Genomic DNA, 17089 nt, shown 5'->3' on the forward strand with positions numbered 1-17089 from the left:
AAGCCCTGTATAGAAAGCATAAAAAGCTCTTCATACACTTGGACATGGGAAGATCCTTGCCAACCCTCCAGCTCCAGGACTCCTCTGGATCTGCCTTCTAGGGACAACCAGATGTCAACCCTCTCACCTCATCAAGTCCTAAGAAGGTCAAGGATTTAGCTGCATCTCTGCACAATAGACCCTACTATCCTCAGGACCGTTTGTCGTCTAGTTCCTAAAGTACCCATGCAGGACCTGCACGTTTGGATAACATAAACTGTGGGATTGGTGGCAGACTGGTTCCGTACACCCCACCGAGAAATGTTAGCCTGTTTTCATATAAGCTAAGAACTTCTTGGCTGGTTATTAAGTGCTCGCTGTACTCCATATAAGAGATTGACCCAACTACCACCCTTGCCTAATACCCTAGCTGTTAAAGATTTCTTTAAGTCCTGTTTTTTCCTCTCCACATATAAATTTCCCTCAGGATGGTAGGGAGAGGAGTACCACAACGCTACACCCTTACTTTCCATGGCCTCTTTGTAAGCCCGAGAGCTAAACGCCGGCACACAGTCAGAATGTAACGTGCCAACTGCGTATGTCCCTATAAAGACTCACAAATCTTTTTTAACAGTTCGAGCATCAGCCGAGCGCTGATGCCAAACCCATAGGAATCTGGAGCATGAATCCACTGCAACCATGATACATTTTTTTAGCCCCATCAGATTGTAAGGGGCCGCAGTGGTCCAAGTACACACATGCGAAAGGTTAGTCTGATTTTAACAATGGTGTCTGTGCCGGGCGTGATATGGTGGACCCCTTCATCTGCTGGTAGATGTCACATTTCAAGACATAGTCCTTAGTTTGTTTTGTTAGTCCTGGCCACCAATAGCGCTGTTTCAATAAAGAAATAGTCGCTGTAACGCCTGTGTGCGCAAAGCCCAAACCCGTGTTTGCAGCTAGTATTAAACCTTGCCTACGATCCATATTTGGTATTACCCTATCCCCCACTCCAGGAATCTGAGCATATGGAATGTTTTGTGCATCTAACTTGTAAGAGTACTTGAGTGGAAAGGTTTTCGGTAATGCTGAGCTGCCCTTGTGTGAAGCAATGACAGCCACCATAATATCACCGTCTATTCTCGTTTTCGAACAAGTGATTGCAGCTACGGAAGCTGTTCGTACAGCCCCCTTTGCGGCTTCATCTGCCAATTAATTCCCTTCAACGTGAACGCCATCACGCTGATGACTCAGTGTATGGATCACGTTAGCCCTTGGTAATTAGGTTTTCAACTCTACTACCTGTTCTCATAGCACTTTGTGCTTAATTGTGCCACCTCTCGCATCTTTAAACCTGTTTAGTTCCCAATGATGTAAGTACTCATTGTACGACTGTACACAGTAAAAAGGAATCGCACACGATTAGTGTGGGGAATTCGTGATCCGTATATGCAAGTGCCAGTATCAGTGCTTTCAGTTCTGCCAATTGAGCCGTGCAGTCTCCTAGAGATTGCGTTTTAGTGCAACTTGGATGGAACTTTCCATCCTGCATGCGACCTTTAACGATAGCACATGCCGCGCTGTATTGTTGCTTACTCCCTATAGCCGGTTGAGCAGATCCGTCAGTGTAAATTATATATTCATACTGATCTAGAGGCAAGAGTTCATTTGGTAGAGGATATTCTTGTTCGTATTGGAGAAATGCTTGTGTTTTTAGACTTAAATCAAATCTGTATTCAACGTCTGTTGCAATAGGAGAATTAGCCCATTGTATCCATCTCTGATGTAAAGCTTTTGTATTTGATATGCTAGCCTTTGTAACAGCTTCTAAAGCCTGTACCGGGGTTAGGAAAATCCTGCTTTTCACATAAGCCAGTGCTCTTTCTCTTGCTACAGTGGTCTGAACTGCTGTCCGGATTTTTTCTCTTGAAGTGAAATGCATTTCTGCGTTTGTGTACAGGTGTGATTTGTATGTGATTGGTACTGTTTCGCCTTCATTGAAGGTTAAGTAAGTGTACCCGCATTGACCCACTATAATGTGGATCACCAAGTTGCGTACGTTTACGCATGTCTATAAGTGTTTGGAAGTCATGTCTTCTTGTAATGAACATAGGATATTGGAATGTTCCTGTGTCCAATGTTTGACTGAAAAGTCAGGTGTACTATTAAGTCATAGAAAGGTTTTACTCTTTCTGCGTAATCCAAAATGTATGTTCTGCCGAAATTGTGGAATCCCAATATTGATTGTACTTTTCTCAATGTTTTTGGAGGTTGGAGCAGCGCACACTATTCTAAAAAGTTAGCTGCCCGGCTTTTCCCTTCACTTGAAAGCTTGTATCCTAAAAACAGGACACTGAGGTGGCCTATTTTTGATTTTTTAAAGTTAAATTTGTAGCCCTCAGAGGCGAATTCAATAATAATGGTGCTCACCCTGGTCAAGTGCCTCATTAAGTGATTGTCCGTCAGATAAATTTCATCCACATAGGACAGTGCTTCCTCATCAAAATTTTAGAGTAACTCAGTTACACTTGCTGAGAATACCCCCGGGCTATTCTTATACCCTTGGGGGAGTCGACAGAATTGCCCCCGAGACACTAACGCTGAGAATGCGGTCACATACCTGCTTTCAGGCACTATATTTTGGCAGAAAAAATCCATTTGAGAGATCACGTGTTTTGTATTTTTTCTGCACAATGTTATTCATCTATGCGCACTGTGTGCATTTTGGGCAGCGAATGTCTTTGTGCAAGTGTTTAAATGTCTGTAATCTAAAACTAGACAATATGAATTATCTGGTTTTGATACGGACAACAAAGAATTGTTCAGTGGTGAGGTGCAATTTTCGATCACCCCTTGGTATTCAAGTTGATCTAAGATCCTCCTGATCTGTTTTTTAGCTTCTTGCTTTATAGGGTATTGCTTCTGAGCATTTGGTGAAACTTTTAACAGGATCACATGGTGGGTTGAATCCTCATTTCACCCTGCATGATTTTTATATAATGCTAGAGCTAGGGCTACAGCCAACTCCCTTGCATATGCATGTTTAAGAAGTTTGGGAACGAGATCGTAGAATGCTGGAAAAATTACGTTTTCCCCCTAGGGCACTCCATAACAAATGGTGGCGGCCAATCTTGTTCTGCTAATAGGATGTCATACCTAGATGACCGATTTTCCCAAAATAGACCCTTAACATTCCTGGGCTTGTCCCCCTCCATTTGAAGTGTTATCTTGTGTAACTTATGTGGGACGCTCACCCTTGTGTCTGGTGTTTCCACCGTGATGTAATCATTCAAGCCCACTGTCACCAGAAATTCCTTCAGGTTCTGGCGAGCTATTGTTACTTCTGCTGCACTTTCTAGCATCGTCAGAGCCCATTCCCCGTTCAGAAGCTGCCTCCTCAGTATTCTGAGCATGTCTGATCTTCAGGCCTGCAAATTTCTTTTTTCTTAAATTGAGGTTTTCATTTTGGCTTGTCTTCTTTTTTGGCAGTATAGTCTTGAGCGTGCTTGCCACGCAAAAGGTTTTATAAAACAGAGCGGAAAAGCCGTCCGAACCCGGGGATTTGGCCACCTTCAACCATGCTATCGCTGATATGACCTCCTCTATGCGAATGGCGGCATCTAAAGTGTCAGCTGATGATGTTAATAGCACAAGAATTTAAATAGTCCTCCGTACCCCGCGGGCTAGTGTCCACCCTTGTGTAAAGGCACTGATAGAACTGACGGAAGGTGTCGACAATGAGGGAGTCAGTGTTTTGTTCCACCGCCTGTAGATCCCGAATGGATTGGATAGCTGACATCTGTGTTCGCGCCCTTAGCCTATGTGCCAACATCCTCCCTTCCTTGTTTCCGCTAAGGTAGAACTTATGTCGCAAACGCAGGAGGGCATGCTCTGCCCTATCCAAATCTAAGTGTTTCAGTATGCGCCGCTTTGTTTCCAATTCCCTCCACACTCTTGGGGCTCCCGTCCGCTTGTGCTCTGCTTCAAGGGCTCCCACCTCCCGCTCCAACTCTGCACGCTTTTCTTTACGTAACCGCGCAAAGGATGCTGCGATCACAATGAACTTGCCCCGCACAACTAATTTCAAGGCTTCCCATACCTCTGCAAGAGGAGTGCACTCTTGGTCGTTGTCTGCATGGTAGTGAACTATAGTGTCCCGGATTCGAGTAGTGACCGAATGCAGAAGGGAGTCGCGAAGACGCCAGCCTGGCGGTGGTGGACGCTTGCCATGGGAGGTCAGCAACACCGAGATGAGGGCATGATCCGACAGCTACAGAGGAGTGATATCTGCTATGTGTAAGTGGGGGAGGAGAGAGGACGTGGCTAAAAAATGATCTAATCATGCATAGGTTTTGTGCGCTGCGGAGTAGTAGGTGTAGTCGCGCTCATTAGGGTGCTGGGCGCGCCACACATCGCTCAATCAACCATTGCTTCCCACCCTGCGACAGTGCACCTGCCTGATGTGATCCCTGCTCTGACCTATCCATCCCTGGATCCATTACTACATTCTGGTCACCACACACTAATATTGCCGCATCTGGAGATGCAAGAACTTCAGAGAGGGCTAAGCGCAGGAAGGGTTCATGTCATTTGTTCAAGGCATATAGTGACCCTACTGTTTTTGTGCCCCCCCCATTGTATGCGGACAGCCAGGAACCTGCCTTTAATGTCTACCACAGGAGAGAGTACTTTGCAGTGTCAGTGCGCTCTAAAAAGGATTGCCATCCCATGTTTCTTAGCCGGACCTGAGGAACACAGTTGCAGCGGAAAGCGCTTATCCTTCATCCGCTTAGTATCTTTGGACAGCAGGTGGGTTTCTTGAAGCAGACATATATCATCCTCAGCATTTTCTAAGAGTGAGAGAATTGCAGAGCACTTAACTGGGCTATTTAACCCTCTGACATTCAAACTTACAATTTTTAAATCCCTACCCATAGTATCAAAGGGAGGAAGAATAGGCATCTAGCTGCCAATAGTACTAGGACCACAAGGAGTCAATGACCTTGGGCCAGATACCTGCCCTGCCTGCCTGAAAACTGATGTGGAGCCCCCAAAACAAGTCCAAAATTTCCACAGAACCCACTTCCATAACAAATAATGCAATAGAACAAAAAAAGGAAGAAAACCTAAAAGTCCTCGTTGGAGACCCGTTGTTCCCAGGCGGGGGAGAAGGCTGCTCCAGTCCCAATACATCATAAGTGACTTCCAAAGAGCGAATCTGCAGGAGCTTGCCTTGGTGCTTGAAGATGAGGCGAAATGGATGGCCCCATGAGTAGGACATACCTTGTTCCCAAAGATGGTTAGTGATGGGTTTAAAGTCCCTATGTTCGATCAAGGTGGAGGCAGCCAAATCCTGGAAGAGTGCAGGCTGATGACCATGGAACTTCACTGGGTTGAGATCCCGGGCTTTATGAAGAATTCGCTCCTTAAGTTGAAAATCGTGGACACAGACAAGTGTGTCCGGCGGGGGAGCTTTAGCACCATGTGGCAAGCCAACACGGTGAACAAAATTCAGCTGTATTTCCTGATCCCCGCCCTCATCCAAGATATGATGAAAGAGATCACAAACGTAAGAACAAAGGTTATCGCCTTCTACTTTCCAAGGAACCGCCCGGATTCTGATGTTATTACTCCTGGATCGGTTTTCTAAGTCCTCAGTGTGGGCCTGGAGATCAAGATTCTACTCCGTGAGGCGAATCACATCTTGCTGGAGTTGGTGGAGATCGTCCTCTCGCCCTAAGTCGTGTTGTTCCAAGGTCGCCACTCGCTCTCCAATGGCGTCCACATCACGCCGGACTTCTCTTAGGTCAGAAGAGAGCTGGGAGCGGAGCTCCATAATGTCCTCCTTTATGGCCGAGAACAGTTAGACCATAAAAGCTTTGGTCGCCGGCGAATCATTGTCATCGAGTTGCGGTGATTTAGATTCCGTCTGAGAGGCGGAGTGGCTCGCCGGCTTCTGCAGGAGATCTTTCAGGGGCTTTTCCTTTCTATTCCTGGAAGAAAACATGGCGCCTCAGGCAGGGGTCTATGCGCGGCCGAGTGCAACCAGAGCAGGGCAGCAATAAGAGATATCGAAGACACTTAGGAGATCAACCCCCGCAGGGCAAGCCGGGTTGGCACGTGATAAAGGGCGGACAGTGCCGGGCTCCGTGAGGAACACAGGTGGAGCCTATCCGTGGCGGGGACCAGGTCGTGAAATCCAGGCAGTGAGCCACAGACCTGCAGCACCTCGCGGCTAATGTGGCTAGCAAGGGAAGACCCGTGCCCAGGGCTCAAAAGGGGGCATATATCATGAGGGGGAACTCCTACGCTCGCTCCCACTGCCCCGCCCCTCAACACCAGAGTGGAACCTTGCGTGTGGGCTGCAGCTGGTTCAGGCCTCCACCAGCCAGTCTAGGGACTCCGTTGCTCCGTTGATCCCAGGTCCCCCTTCAGTTACCATATAAAGCAGCCCACTCCCCAGCCAGAGGTCCACAAGGGGAATACAACCCCTGAAGGTGCAGTAGAATGGAGGGGGGAGGGGCCCCTAGAGACAGGGAGCACCCCCCGGTGTATGAAGCCGACCCCCTGCTCCCGCTGCTGCCGTCACACCTCCGCACCACACCGCGCCATCCGCCGATACACGGACCGAGCGACTCCACTGGAGGCCAGGCGATAGCCCTTCACCACCTGTCTTCCCCAAACAGCGCTTATAGGGAAGCGGGCTGCAAGGCCTCACTCGAAGCAGTGCGCAGTATTGGCATCCGCACCGGGTCACACAGGCGTAGTCCAGTATAGGGGCAGAGAACTGCCACCTGCCGACCCGCGGGCCAAGGGCAGGCGCAATGCTCCCTGCCGCGCAGATCACCAGGCCCCAGCTCCACAACAGGGTCCAGGACAGCTTTCTGGGATTGGCAGTCTCGTAGAAGTCAAGTGTAGGGGCAGAGAACTGCGGGCCGAGGTCAGGCCCAATGGTCCCAGCAGCGCAGATCTCCATGCCCCAGCCCCACAACAAGGCCCAGGTTAGCTATCTGGGATCGGCAGTCCGTTAGAAATCAAGTGTAGGGGCAGGGAATTGCCACCCGCCTATCTGCGGGCCGAGGGCAGGCCCTATGCTCCCACCAGCGCAGATCACCAGGCCCCAGCACCACAACAAGGCCCAGGAAATGGCCATTTAGGGGGGGGGTTTCCACACTCGTGTCAGCCGCTCAGGCCACACCACTACCAGTAGAGCACGCAGCGTGGCCTCCAAAGCTGAGCCCAGCCCCCAGCAAACAGGATAAGGGCCGAGGCTACTCCTCTGCCAAGTCTCCCTGCCAAGCGGGGGCACGGGCACTGCCGCAATCAGCAATGCTGCCCACGTGTAGCCAGTAGGGCCCACTTGCCACCTCTAGGGATGTGATGCCGCACCGTCTGCCTACACACGGACTGAGACCCGTAGCCAGAGGTCAGCCACCCCTCCGCTCCTCACCTCAGCACTCCTGTGCCCCGGGCACCTCGGCCCCGAACAGCAACAGTGCGGGAGCTATCAGACGCTCACAGAGGGTCCGCTTGCAGCCAAACTTGCAGAAAGGTCTGCATGCGCCATGCACTGCCGGGCCTCCCGCGTTCTGGGATCCGACGCACCTCAGCCCGGCCGTCTTCTTCAGCACCACAAAATGGCGCCCGCCACGCGGGCCCCCTCTCGGCACTCGCCCGGCAATTCGCAGTTCGTGTTTTCAGTCAGCCGGCCCTGTCACTGCTCTCGGTATGCTGCCGGGCACCTCACCAAGGAGCTGGGGGCACTGCGACACGAAGATCCACGGCAGCAGCTGCACTCCGCTAGGCCCCCTGGGCCGCAGCAAGGCCGGGGCCAAACAGCCCAGGCAGACGCAGAAAGTCACCACAGATCGTAAAGATAAGCACACTTCCAGTGCTAGAGGATCAGCAGGTACTGCCACGCTCGTTGTCCAGCGCGGATGGGCATCAGTAGGGGAGATATACAAGGCTTATGGCAGGCGGCGCCGGAGGGACAGGGAAACAGGTCCTACCTCGTCGCCATCTTGGCCACGCCCCCCCCCCCCACTTCTTTTTAGAAGAAGAAGAAGCAGATGTCCGCTTAGAAGTGTCCTTTTCAGGACTGCCCATCAGTTGTGGTTTTAAAACTTTCCCTCCCAAACTGTCTCTGCCTAATTCTGCATATGCAGTTTCAATTATTTTGGGTAGTTCGTGTTGTTGATCTAATGGATCGAACTCCCTTAGGCATTGGCGAAATGCCGCTGATGCTGCTTTCCCTTTAATATTAGCCAGTATTATGGCTGATACCTGTTCGTAGTTATTTAATAACTTCAACCCTAAGTTCAGAGCAGGCTCTGCTCTGTACTCATTCTGTATTGGTTTTAATACATCAGGTATCACCGTTCATGAACGAATACCATGTATCCTGGTATATATGGCAGCAAAGACTGTACCCCAAGTGGTACAATCCTCTAACTATTGTGTTATCCCCATGGGCAAGCTGATTGTTAACATTCTGTGTTTTTCAAATGTAGTCATAGTTGTAAATACAGCCTCGAGCGGAGTTATTTTCTGAGCTACCGAGAATGCTATTTGTTCACGTTTCGCGGGCATTTTGCCCATTACTGCGTGTAATGTTTTTGGAGTTATTTTAGTTGGTGTACCCTGGGATTGAGTACCATTAGTTCCAACTGTTGGTTGGACTGTGAAATTCCTCAAGACGTATTGAGTCAAGTTTCTGTAGATTCTAATTAGATCTTTGTGTTGTGTGAGTAAGTCTGGTTGTAGCATTGTTTCAATGTCAGGATGTGGTGTGTAGCCTGCTAGTACAGGCCATGTTGCCCCGTCTCCTCCGAGTGGGCCTAATCTTACTCTGTTTCTTAAGTGGGGTAGGGCACCTTTAAACCAGTAAAAATGTTCCTGGTTCTTGAAAACGGAACCCCTATGTCCTCGCAGGGACCATATTCCGCTGGTGCATCTCCCTCTGTATAAGAGTGAAATGTGTGTGTTCTAGCATCTGCTTCTGGGAATGTAACCCACAAATAGAATACCTCTGTTTTGTTTGATTTGCGTGCCTCAATCCCAAAGGCTACTAAGCCACCCCTAGATGTTAAACCATGTTTTAGTAGTTTCAGGGTGATAGTATGTCTGAATTTTGGTGGAGTGAGAATTCCATCCACCTCTTCTTCTCCTGAGAGGTGCAAATCTATAACTACGTTATTTTCAGCCCAAGTCTCAGTCATTTTGAACGAAGAAGTTTGTTCAAGCGAACTAAGATAAGGTGTTATGCACAATTTAGGAACACTATGTCCTTCAAGCTTAATTAACCAGCAGCCAATAAATAGGACATTTCACCTACTCAGCTGTGGCAGAGTTTGTGCCCACCCACTCCAGACGTCTCTGGTGTTGGTGAGTAGGGGTCTCTGAGAATAAGCATGACTGAACGACTCCGATTCTACTGTTAAATAAGTGCCATACCAACGTTGGTGGCGCCATGTTGTGTAGTTCCTAAAGTACCCATGCAGGACCTGCGCGTTTGGATAAAATAAACTGTGGGATTGGTGGCAGACTGGTTCCATACACCCCCCACCGAGAAATGTTAGCCTGTTTGCATATAAGTTAGTTTACAGTGCCACTAGTGTCTCCTCTTATCAGGGAGAGGTTCGTTTCCGATATACGGACCGAGCGACTCCACTGGAGGCCAGGCGATAGCCCTCCACCACCTGTCTTTCCCAAACAGCGCTTATAGGGAAGCGGGGCTGCAAGGCCTCACGCAGTATTGGCATCCGCACCGGGTCACACAGGCGTAGTCAAGTATAGGGGCAGAGAACTGCCACCTGCCGACCCGCGGGCCAAGGGCAGGCGCAATGCTCCCTGCCGCGCAGATCACCAGGCCCCAGATCCACAACAGGGTCCAGGACAGCTATCTGGGATTGGCAGTCTCGTAGAAGCCAAGTGTAGGGGCAGAGAACCGCCGACCTATGGGCCGAGGGCATGCCCAATGGTCCCAGCAGCGCAGATCTCCATGCCCTAGCCCCACAACAAAGCCCAGGTTAGCTATCTAGGATTGGCAGTCCCTTAGAAATCAAGTGTAGGGGCAGGGAATTGCCACCCGCCTATCTGCGGGCCGAGGGCAGGCCCAATGCTCCCACCAGCGCAGATCACCAGAAAGTTCTGCATGCGCCATGCACTGCCGGGCCTCCCGCGTTCTGGGATCCGACACGCCTCAGCCCGGCCGTCTTCTTCAGCACCACAAAATGCCGCCCGCCACGCGGGCCCCCTCTCGCCACTCGCCCGGCAATTCCGCAGTTCGTGTTTTCAGTCAGCCGGCCCTGTCACTGCTCTCGGTATGCTGCTGGGCACCTCACCAAGCAGCTGGGGGCACTGCAACACGAAGATCCACGGCAGCAGCAGCACTCCGCTAGGCCCCATGGGCCGCAGCAAGGTCGGGGCCAAACAGCCCAGACAGACGCAGAAAGTCACCACAGATCGTAAAGATAAGCACACTGCCGGTGCTAGAGGATTAGCAGGTACTGCCATGCTCGTTGTCCAGCGCGGATGGGCATCAGTAGGGGAGATATACAAGGCTTACGGCAGGCAGCGCCGGAGGGACAGGGAAACACGTCCTACCTGTTCGCCATCTTGGCCCCGCCCCCCCCACACTTCTTTTTAGAAGAAGAAGAAGCAGGTGTCCGCTTAGAAGTGTCCTTTTCAGGACTGCCCATCAGTTGTGGTTTTAAAACTTTCCCTCCCAAACTGTCTCTGCCTAATTCTGCATATGCAGTTTCAATTATTTTGGGTAGTTCGTGTTGTTGATCTAATGGATCGAACTCCCTTAGGCATTGGGGAAATGCCGCTGACGCTGCTTTCCCTTTAATATTAGCCAGTATTATGGCTGATACCTGTTTGTAGTTATTTAATAACTTCATCCCTAAGTTCAGAGCAGCCTCTGCTCTGTACTCATTCTGTATTGGTTTTAATACATCAGGTATCACCGTTCATGAACGAATACCATGTATCCTGGTATATATGGCAGCAAAGACTGTACCCCAAGTGGTACAATCCTCTAACTATTGTGTTATCCCCATGGGCAAGCTGATTGTTAACATTCTGTGTTTTTCAAATGTGGTAGTAGTTGTAAATACAGCCTCGAGCGGAGCTATTTTCTGAGCTACCGAGAATGCTATTTGTTCACGTTTCGCGGGCATTTTGCCCATTACTGCGTGTAATGTTTTTGGAGTTATTTTAGTTGGTGTACCCTGGGATTTAGTACCATTAGTTCCAACTGTTGGTTGGACTGTGAAATTCCTCAAGACGTATTGAGTCAAGTTTCTGTAGATTTTAATTAGATCTTTGTGTTGTGTGAGTAAGTCTGGTTGTAGCATTGTTTCAATGTCAGGATGTGGTGTGTAGCCTGCTAGTACATGCCATGTTGCCCCGTCTCCTCCGAGTGGGCCTAATCTTACTCTGTTTCTTAAGTGGGGTAGGGCACCTTTAAACCAGTAAAAATGTTCATGGTACTTGAACGGAACCCCTATGTCCTTGCAGGGACCATATTCCGCTGGTGCATCTCCCTCTGTAGAAGAGTGAAATGTGTGTGTTCTAGCATCTGCTTCTGGGAATGTAACCCACGAATAGAATACCTCTGTTTTTGTTTGATTTGTGTGCCTCAATCCCAAAGGCTACTAAGCCACCCCTAGGTGTTAAACCATGTTTTAGTAGTTTCAGGGTGATAGTATGTCTGAATTTTGGTGGAGTGAGAATTCCATTCACCTCTTCTTCTCCTGAGAGGTGCAAATCTATAACTACCTTATTTTCAGCCCAAGTCTCGGTTATTTTGAACGAAGAAGTTTGTTCAAGCGAACTAAGATAAGGTGTTATGCACAATTTAGGAACACTATGTCCGTCAAGCTTAATTAACCAGCAGCCAATAAATAGAATATTTCACCTACTCAGCTGTGGCAGAGTTTGTGCCCACCCACTCCAGACGTCTCCGGTGTTTGTGAGTAGGGGTCTCTGAGAATAAGCATGACTGAACGACTCAGATTCTACTGTTAAATAAGTGATATACCAACGTTGGTGGCGCCATGTTGTGTAGTTCCTAAAGTACCCATGCAGGACCTGCGCGTTTGGATAACATAAACTGTGGGATTGGTGGCAGACTGGTTCCATACACCCCCCACCGAGAAATGTTAGCCTGTTTGCATATAAGCTAGTTTACAGTGCCACTAGTTTCTCCTCTTATCAGGGAGAGGTTAGTTTCTGGCAGCCTCAGAACATGACAACCTTGATCTCTCAAGATCGTGGAAAAAATTTACTACTTTTTGCTCAGTCACTCGTGCACATTTAGTTTATCTCAGAGATGCACAGATTGAACAGTCTGAGAGTTTCAATAAAGGAATATTGAACAGTTGTTATTCTCGTGTAGAATATATGAGCTGTAACAACCATTAGACAGTAGAAGAGATATATGATTAGCAATACTATGAAAATAAACGTATAGTACAGTTCTACCATTGTGCAATTAGCATGAATAAATACATGAACATAAAATGCATAATAAGTGTGCATACTCCTACGATGCCTGTCTAGATGTACCAAAGTGAACATAGCATATACGTAGGTGTGAAAGCCAAGAATCCCTCTAGGATTTAGTCGAATTCCATTACCTTAAGTGTGAGAAATGTAAGAGCCCTTCTTGGTGTTGAGTTGGACACCCCGCAAGGGATGTTCAGACCACTGTCTGCTGGAGTGTCTGCATGCAGGAGCCTCAGCATCTCTGGTCAGTGTGTCTGCCTGGAAGTCTTGGTTCCCTCTAACTACTGCTAGCAAGAGGTGCTGTATTTATACAGAAAAGTATATAGAGTCCCTTTGTCCCTTGTTCTTGTGTTAGCCATTGTTGGGTATGAGGATGACGTGTCTGAAGAACTTTGTGCGTAGATATTAGGAAGGTGGTGTATAGTCCCTGAAGGGTTTCCAAGTAGCCTTATGAATATTCATTCATACTGTGTCACTCTAAAGATAAATTCTTAGGACAATATTGTTCAGGGAAACCCTCCTTCTGCACCCAGGCCTAGAACTAGGTAAAATGTTCAGTCCATAAAAGGCGTTCAATCCTTAAAAGACTAGTTACTGTTTAATGTAGGGGAGAGGATGTAGGTGAAGGGGTATGATGTTACTTGAGCCTATATTCGTTTACCTATATGAAACATAACACCCTATCAAGAGTCCTTGAGACACTGAGAGGTAGATGATCCCTGGCAGGTGTGGTAGACCCCAAGATGACCCAGATTTAGAGCCATGTCCTGCCAAGTCATCCTGATGATACTACTGCATACCATGCAATAATACAAAGGGCTGCCCAACATCATCAGGTAAAACTACCCACCCAGAAGGACGAGGATGACTTCCTAGCTGAAACCGATCTAAAATAGTGTGTGTGGTCCATTACTTCCACATATTCAAGGAGATGCTTGTGTCACCCACCAACAACGTTAAGTAGCCAAAGAAAGTCAGGTTGTGAACTGTGTAAATAAAAATAAAAGCTTGCACAAAATGATCCAGCTAATATCTGTGGACAAATTGTCTCTGACTCTTAGTTGTGCACGCTATTGATAAAAGAGTGCATACAGGCCATAGAAGACGCCCTTCCACCATACGGACTCTAAGCGAATCAATGCTGCATGAAAGAGGGCTGTGCTTGGGGCAGATACATACTAGCGTGCTCCCTGTTTGATGGGCTTCCTCTCCAATTATGACGAGAGGAGATGGTGGAGCTGGCAAAGCATCTACCAGGAACTCACCGTAAAAGGAGACGAGTTGTTTCCAGTTGCAAAGACCATCAGCAATGCCAATATTGGAAGTGCCCTCCACACAGCAGATACCACCACAGGGGGTGTGAATACCAGCATCCTCCTCCATAGGAATTCCTGACTGGGTGCAACAGTATATCTCAAACACCCCTTTTGAATGACGAGCATCTGTTCATCTACCAGGCCAACAAGATGCTGAAAGAAAATCTGCATGTCTTGGAGCTATGGGGCATTTTGTGGAGAGAAAGGTGCTGTGTCTCACATACTTCCTATAATTTGGATACAAATACCTGTGCTTAGTAAAGGCCCCCACGTCCACTCGGCAATTGATTCATTTATTGAAGAGAAGGAGCAGATAATATGCAAGGTTTGAAATAGGCAACACTAAGAGACATGTTCATATCTTAGGAACTAAAGAGTGACCCATGATTAGGGATTGCTTGTGTGCCTCAAGGCCCTCTAGTTCGTTCTCCAGTCTGGGAATTGGTACATTAATTTAAGAGGAAAGGCAGATCATATGCAAGGATTTAAATAGGCAATACAAAGAGTCACAAGTTCATATCGTAGGTACTAAATAGTGATCCCTGATGAGAGATTTCCTGTGTGGCCTCTGGCCACCTAATTCACATTTGGTTTTAGGATATTTTTCTATAAAAAAGATACCTACTTAAAGTGCCTAATCCTTGCAAGGTTTGGGATATGTGTGGACGAGGAATATTTTTCTTCAGTGATTTCACGGGGTGTCTTAGTACGAGGAAATACAATTTAATTTCTGAAAAGTATTGAGAATTGTGGAACACCCATCCTGATTATGATAATCCCTTGTGCTCTTCTCAGATTATTTCCGGCCAGTTCCTCTCTGATAAGAAGATTGGCATTTATGTTGAGGTGGATATGTTTGGGCTTCCAATTGACACCAAGCGCAAGTACCGTACCAAGACATCGCAAGGGAACTCCTTTAACCCTGTCTGGGATGAGGAGTGCTTTGTCTTTCAGAAGGTAATGCACCATAAAAAACGGAATTTCTCTGTAACATCTAATACTCAATCAGTCCAGGATAGTTCTTATTATCTTATTCCTACTCTCCCATTGTACTGTGCTAGTTTTCTCGCTTCTTTCTTCTATTTCTGACACTTTCACTCCCTTCTCTAATCTCTCTGCCCCTATCCTACCAGATTGTTCTTCTTTCTTTCACTCTTACGATCTCCCTTTCAGTTTTTCTTGTTTCTCTGCATTGTCTCCTTTTCCTCAGTTCTAGACCTCAAGCTCTGCATGATGGATGCTTTTCCTTGTGGGGCATGTTACCCCTTCTGTTTGTCTTCCTGTCAAGTGTAGACTCTTTGTGGTGGTTAGCAGACTCCAACATCATCTCTGTCTTTTATTGTCTCTTTCTACAAGTAGGGCCCCCTTGCTCTGCCTTCATCATCTGTCATATTTTTTCTATTCCCCATGAGGAGCCCTTGACCTGATCTTCTTTGTCCTGCTCATTCTCCAGGTAGTGCTACCGACGCTGGCATCACTCCGTATTGGAGTATTTGAAGAAAGTGGGAAATTTGTGGGTCATCGCATCCTGCCAGTGTCGGCTATCAGACCAGGTAATGGGAAGCGATTCGATGCTTTTGATCAAGTATGATGGTGTTAGTGATAGTAGTTGGCACTCCTTTTAGAGCATCTTTCTCCAACGGGTAGCTCATGAGATACTAGTAGCTCTCTAGCTACCTGTGAGTAGCTCTCCGCTGTGTAGCCTTCCTACCAAATTATAAGGTTTTGCATGGTTGAATTAATATACATATACCAAAACTGAAAAGTTTGTTCTCAAGATAAAACTGGTGTATTTTCAGAGCCTATCATTTCCCCAAAATATTTAAAACTGATAAATGATAATCCTGCGCATTGGGAGATTTACTATTAATATTATTACCTTGGTGCCAGGGGCTTTGCAGATATGGCTGTTATGTATTACCCTTGTAGTGGCTTTCAAAAGTGACAACTTATTTTTTCCATTACTGATGTAAATCACAACAGGTAATCCTGCATAGGGTGCCCACTAATATAATGTTTTCTGGTGTCTATGTCACTAATAATATTAGTAGCTCAAAATCATTTTTATTGAACATAAGTAGCTCTTTCTACTGAAAAGATTGGAGACCCCTGCTTTAGAGCAAGATCGTGATTGCCTGGGCCATCACGTTCCGAGTGAAATTAAAATGAAAGCAAATTGAAGACTGGTTGTGGATAGTCTCATTATCACCCTACATCTTTTTGAGGTAGTTGGTAAGAACAAAGGCGTTCTAGATGTCCCCTGATATATTTGGAAACAGTAATATTTTGCTTTTCTGATGGATACAGGTTACTATATATTCTCACCTTTAGAATATTCCCCAGGCACCAGACTGAAACTGAATTTTTTCGATTGCAGTTCTCCCACACACTACTGGGTGGCGCCAGGTGGCTTTGGGTTTGCTACATTCCATCGAGAAGTGAGAAAGTGGGGCTCCAAATTAGTGCCACTCTTGTGTGTCGACTTCTTTTCTTTCTGCACCTTTGAACACAAAACAAGCTCTGCTCCCTTTTCATTGGTAATGACAATTTTTTTAAATTGGAATTCTGTGTGCAAGGGAACAGTGTTCCCACCTAAAACTACAAGGTTAAAAAACATCCCATGACTGTTTAAAACAGATGTTGGTAATGGACCTGCCAGAGAGTTTCCTTTGGTGTGTGGACTCCGGACTTGATACCAATTTGTGCAATGAGTGTTCCCTACACATCTGAGGGCATTCCGGGACAGTGAAACAAATATGTACATCCCCAAATGCTGAAAGAAGTCATGGACCTCTTGCAAGCCCTGCTCTCAAGGCCAATCCTGCAACAGTTCGCCTTAGAGGATAAAGTCATCTGGTAACTCAAAGTCCAAATCAAAGAGGAAACACAAGATGGTGAAGCAGAACCTGACCCATCCATCCAGTCTCTCTCTAAAGCAAAGTTGTGAGAGCACATAGGTGCTATTCGATGTCGCTCCTGATCCCTGATTGAGGAGCTGATCCTACAGTTGACTCCGATGTTCCCTGGGCCATCAGCCACTCTGCAACAGGTCAATGCCTTTAAATAGGCCATGCAGTGCATTTTTCCCACTCTTCCGGTTCCTATTGGTGTGGTACCTGGCTTCAAGGAGCTTCCAGTTGGTTTACCATTGGTAAATCCATTCTCTGGGCCATTTGAGCCCTTGGAGCCAGTTTCAGCTTCTACAGCACCTCCAGTGACGACTTCCATTCCAACTACAAAACCTGCACCGGTCCTTTCATCTAGGCCGGTCCTGACGTGGG

At 47.4% G+C, this 17089-nt stretch overlaps 1 protein-coding gene across 1 annotated transcript in view; it reads left to right on the top strand.

The window, feature by feature from the left end:
- The window catches only part of LOC147672913 (1-phosphatidylinositol 4,5-bisphosphate phosphodiesterase beta-3-like), a 187592-nt gene that overhangs the window by 67476 nt on the left and 103027 nt on the right, over nucleotides 1–17089 (top strand). Inside the window, exons 10-11 of the mRNA XM_086947925.1 lie at nucleotides 14604–14765; nucleotides 15262–15361. Coding sequence (XP_086804051.1) covers nucleotides 14604–14765; nucleotides 15262–15361 — 262 coding nt within the window. The remainder of the gene's footprint in view (nucleotides 1–14603; nucleotides 14766–15261; nucleotides 15362–17089) is intronic.

The sequence above is a fragment of the Lissotriton vulgaris genome, unplaced genomic scaffold (genome assembly GCF_964263255.1).
Source record: "Lissotriton vulgaris unplaced genomic scaffold, aLisVul1.2 SCAFFOLD_1881, whole genome shotgun sequence".
In the NCBI taxonomy this organism is placed as follows: domain Eukaryota; kingdom Metazoa; phylum Chordata; class Amphibia; order Caudata; family Salamandridae; genus Lissotriton; species Lissotriton vulgaris.